The sequence below is a fragment of the Penaeus vannamei genome, chromosome 39, assembly GCF_042767895.1.
Source record: "Penaeus vannamei isolate JL-2024 chromosome 39, ASM4276789v1, whole genome shotgun sequence".
Taxonomy (NCBI): domain Eukaryota; kingdom Metazoa; phylum Arthropoda; class Malacostraca; order Decapoda; family Penaeidae; genus Penaeus; species Penaeus vannamei.
This window is the reverse complement of record NC_091587.1, coordinates 26,476,091-26,481,090: the sequence shown is the minus strand read 5'-3', so window position 1 is coordinate 26,481,090 and position 5,000 is coordinate 26,476,091. Positions and strand designations below refer to the sequence as shown.

The following is a 5,000-nucleotide window of genomic DNA, read 5'->3' as shown; positions in this document are numbered from 1 at the left end:
GCTGTAGTAGTATGGCTCTTGAAAATGTCTAATACGCACGCAGTCATCTCTTTGTTAGTAAATAAGAAAACCACAAGCTTCAGGCAGGAGGGGGTCTTCATCCTTCAGGTGAGGAGAGGAACGGAAAAGGAGATGGAAGACGCCGACTACAATAAAGGTTTCCCTGTGCTATCCCTCCCCAGTTGACCCCTGTGCTGTGGTATTACAGATCTGTAGAGACGCAAGCAAATAAATTGTGAAACTGGTCGCAAAAGAGAGAGAGAGAGAGGAGAGGAGACGGGGGCTATGAAATCACAGTATATACTCACACGATATAATATATCTGCTGTAGAATGTGCTGACATGCAGGAGTATTATATATACATTTCATTCATTTCCACTCAGCACCATTGGTGATACTGAGGAGCAGACTTCCCCGTTGAACTCAGGAGTGAATTTTTCACAAGAAAAACAATTTAGTGGCTTTCATTCTTACACAAAAGTCACTTTATAAAGCACTAATATGTCATATGCCGTTTCATATTTTTCTGCTCATATGACGTCGATGTCATCACTTTTCATATTCTATCCTATTCTTATTCATGTTATTCATATAGAAGGATATCATCATTAAGACCTACTTTAAAGCAAACAATGCTAGATAGATAGGTAGATGTTAGTGTTTATGTATGTTTTTTTTCAATGTTATTATAACTATCAATTTTCTGTTGTCATTTTCATTATCATTACTACTATTATTATTGTTTATTTTCATCGTTATCATTGCTATTGATTTTACCATAATTTTTCATTATTAATTTCTTAGTCCTTATTGGCATAACTGTTCATATAGTTATCATTATAATAATTACTTTTAGTATCATTAATATCATTATATATTTATAATGACAATTTTCAAAATCATTATCCTCATTGTTTTTATTGCCATCATTGTTAGTATTAGTGTTATCGTTATTAATATCATCATTACCATCATTACTAATTTAATCTATCGGAAATTATCTAACGAGTTTAAGATCAATTTCTTCAAAATATCTCCCATTATTTGCTGACAATTATTTCCAAATATCGTTTTAGAAATGGCATATCTTTTTCTATTAAAAAGATTCCTGGAATCCTAGGAACATCATCAGTTGTCCCCTAATAACTATGAGACATTATACATTCTGATTAAAAATTTTGATATCAAGTAAATACATTTTAGAGTTTTTTTATTGAAAAAAATAATCATTAAAAGAAAAATCACTCTCAATAAAACTAAAATAAAGTAAAATATTATTTTGTGTGGTGATCCGGATCCTCATCAAGGAATTTATTGAAGAATTCATTCGCATTGTGAGATAGGGAAACACAGGCGTCACCGGTGTACCTGAGAATAGGTGATTTAATCTAATTCTTCAAATTTGTATATTTTTATTGCATCAGTAACACTATTGCCTTGGTGGAGGTTTGCGCTCTCTGAGTCCTTCTAGTTATCTTTGTCTTTATTTTTTCTTCAACATCATCATTACCCTCTTCTTCGCATCGCATCATCCGTATCGTCATCATTATCGTTCCCTTACATATCATTATAATTATCTTCATTGTTATTTACCTACAGTAATATTATCGCTCTTATCTTTACTGTTGTCAGCATTGCGATAGATAGTATTATCATCACCACAATCATTATATGATTAAAAGATACTTTTTCTTAACAATTGTAATCTTTATTTCAGAGGAGAGATAAATATATATACAGATATATATGTACGTCATATCAAGAGGTCGTTGTCAGCCGATTCATAATGGGACGTTTGAGTCAAATTATTTTGATTCATTGGAGTCGGGGTAACGAGCCTCGCCCTCGTAGTTGACCTCAGCCACGTAGCCGTCGTCGCCGTCCACGACGTACCTCACGGTCTGCAGGCGGCCGTCGGGGAGCTGCACGTAGTAGGATCCCTGAGTGTTGTCGTTGTTGCGAGCCTCCTGGTGTCCGAAGTCGTTGTCGGAGTCGTCGTGGTTGACAGCCCAGTCGAACTCATACCTGGCCTCTCCAGACTCGAACGATTCCTGGAAAACCAAGAACATACAAGTTGTTTCATGACAGGTCTGACTGAGGAAGATTTTACTAATCCGTCAGTTATGATACCATTATTTGTATGAGGGATTCCCTTATAGAAAATATGCACAAAATGAAAGCTTTAAATCATTGCCATTTTATCATAGAGCCGAAGTCGTATCTAACTCAGTTTTCCTTAAAAAAAGAAAGAAAGAAAAAAAAAACACGTTCTTCACAAGCGAACTCTTCATGGCGTATAAGAGGAATATACCTTTCAGTCGTATTTGGAAAAGAAAAACAAAAGTTACTCACAAATTTGTCGGCAGCAATAACAGCTACCAGGCCGAGGAGGATGAAGACCTGAGAAATAAGAAAACGTGAGAAAATTCCCCATATAATGCATATTGTACACATTATATTTAGGAAGTTAGAGCATAAACAAGATGAGTTATCTGAAGAATCACACTACAAACCTTTGCGTTCATGTTGACTTCAGTACTTTGAGAGGGAACTGATGGCAGGCAAGAACCTCCGCTCCTTTATATACTCATCCGTCGCGCCTTTGTGGCCATTCCTGAAGGTCAGGCGGGACATGTTTTTCATCGACCTTGTTTGTACTAAGGGCAAGTGTGACATAGTTGTGGGTCAATATTTATTGATGAGTAATATCTAGAATATATATGTATATATATGTGTGTGTGTGTACATATATGTACACACATATATCCTTATATATACTACACACACACACACGCACACACACACACACACATATATATATGTGTGTGTGTGTGTGTGTGTGTGTGTGTGTGTGTGTGTGTGTGTGTGTGTGTGTGTGTGTAAATGTTTAGTATTTAGAATGAATCCTTTTGTTATTTAGTTCTTACTTAATGGGAAAATAAAGAATCATTCCGGTGCTGAACCTACACATTTCTCTCCACTATTTCTCTTTTTAATTAACACTGACACAAAGGAGATAACCATCAAGCTCAAATGTCAAATACTGACAGCTGGAGGGGAAGGTCGCTTTCCACAGGGGGTCAACATGCCTCAAATATCAAAGGCGTACCATCTCTATAAATGAAGCGTCTCTCTCTCTCTTTCTCTCCATCTCTCTCTCTCTCTTTCTCTCTCTCTCTCTCTTTCTCTCCATCTCTCTCTCTCTCTTTCTCTCTCTCTCTCTTTCTCTCTCTCTCTCTCTCTCTCTCTCTCTCTCTCTCTCTCTCTCTCTCTCTCTCTTTCTCTCTCTCTCTCTCTCTCTCTCTCTCTCTCTCTCTCTCTCTCTCTCTCTCTCACTTACCCTTTCTCACCTTCCCCCTTTCCCCCTCTGTGTGTGTGTGTCTCATCTACCCTTTCTCACCGTCCCCCTTCCCCCCTCGCTATCTCTCTCTGTGTCTCTCAGCTACCCTTTCTCACCGTCAACCTTCCCCCCTGTCTCTCTTTCCTTTTCTCCCTCTTCCCACCTCTCTCCCTTTCCCTCTCTCTCTCTCAACAAATACAAAGAGAAAAACATGTTTCTCATACGTGAATTACATTATAAATACCATTTTTATATCATAATTTGGTTTGTTTAAAAGGAATGCTCTCATAGATATCTCCTACGACCAAAAATTTCTTTATATGGTTATTTTTTATATTTACACTTTTCACACAAAAAATTAATTTTATTGAATATCATCCAAGTTGCTACACAAGGATCATCGTCTATCGGCCAGTTTGTTAAAATTGTGCCAGTCCCGACCCAATGAATTTCCATAAATACTGACGCAGAAATAAAGGCATATCCGTCTATATATCTCATAGATATACATTTAACCATCTATGTGCCCTGTTGATATACATGTCTAGACTGCATTTATTTCTTTATTTATGCCTGTCAAGTATACGAATATTCCTTGGGTCTGGCCCCGCACAATTCTAACAAACCGGTAGTATATCATTGTTTATTCGTATGACCAGTATCTATTTTTATTTATTTATTTATTTTTTATTTATTTATTTATTATTATCATTGTTATTATTACTTTTTTTTGGGGGGGAAGGGGTATCCATAAGATTCTTTTTGCTGGAAAGTATCATGTTTTTCCTCTCCTTTTTTGCACGTCTCTAAGTAATTCGTCGACTATATTAGATCATATTTCCTAAACACTCGCAAGAACATCCGGGAGTAATGTAAAATTCAAGTCGATGTATTTTTTTGTTTTGTTGATTGTTAAGGAAAAAACGACCGAAAGGACTGACACAGTTCCACGTTGTTCTTTAGGTTAGTCGTGTGTGCGTTTGCGTTTTATGTATGTTTATTTGTTTGTTTGTGTGTGTGCGTGTATGTATGTGTGTGTTTGCTTGTTTTTGTGTGTATGCTTGCTTGTTTGTATGTGTGTGTGTGCTTGCTTGTTCGTATGTGTGTGTGTGTGTATGTGTGTGTTTCTTTGTGTATGTATGTTTGTGTGCCTGTGAAAGAGATCTTCCTTATGTTCTATGAACGTAAGGAAGATAATCTCCTGGTCATTAGCTGTACGTTTTTTTGCCGTTTGAGAATAAAATATCAATGATTTATTATGTAAATATTTTCTATTTTCAAAATAAAATTCATGACACTACGTACATTTACCTGTAATGGTCATCATTCTTAAATGGTACTCACATAATACAAGGATATGTGCTTTGCTTAAACAATATCCATTACACATGAGAAAGAATCTGATACCAAAATGCAAAATATTTCTAATAATCTAAATAAATGGTTCTAAATCATGGTTTTGTATTTCCCTTTTCTATATTTTTGTATGAGACTTTATTAACATAAAGACCATTAATCTGTCTTATAGGGAAACCTATTATGTCTCTTCATGTCTGTAGAGGTTGTAGCCAATAAAGATAATCTCTCTCTATGAAATCACGAAAGAATAAACATGTCATACTAATTATTCGATTGAGCTTTCAACGACTGTAGTTCTCT

At 35.9% G+C, this 5,000-nt stretch overlaps 1 protein-coding gene across 1 annotated transcript in view; it reads right to left on the bottom strand.

Annotated features, from left to right (window-relative positions):
- Positions 1-2,555, bottom strand: part of LOC113811120 (pro-resilin-like) — a 7,815-nt gene extending 5,260 nt beyond the window's left edge. Inside the window, exon 1 of the mRNA XM_070116440.1 lies at positions 2,515-2,555. Within this exon, the coding sequence (XP_069972541.1) occupies positions 2,515-2,526 (12 nt within the window). The 5' untranslated portion in view covers positions 2,527-2,555. The remainder of the gene's footprint in view (positions 1-2,514) is intronic.
- Positions 2,556-5,000: the final 2,445 nt, after the last annotated feature.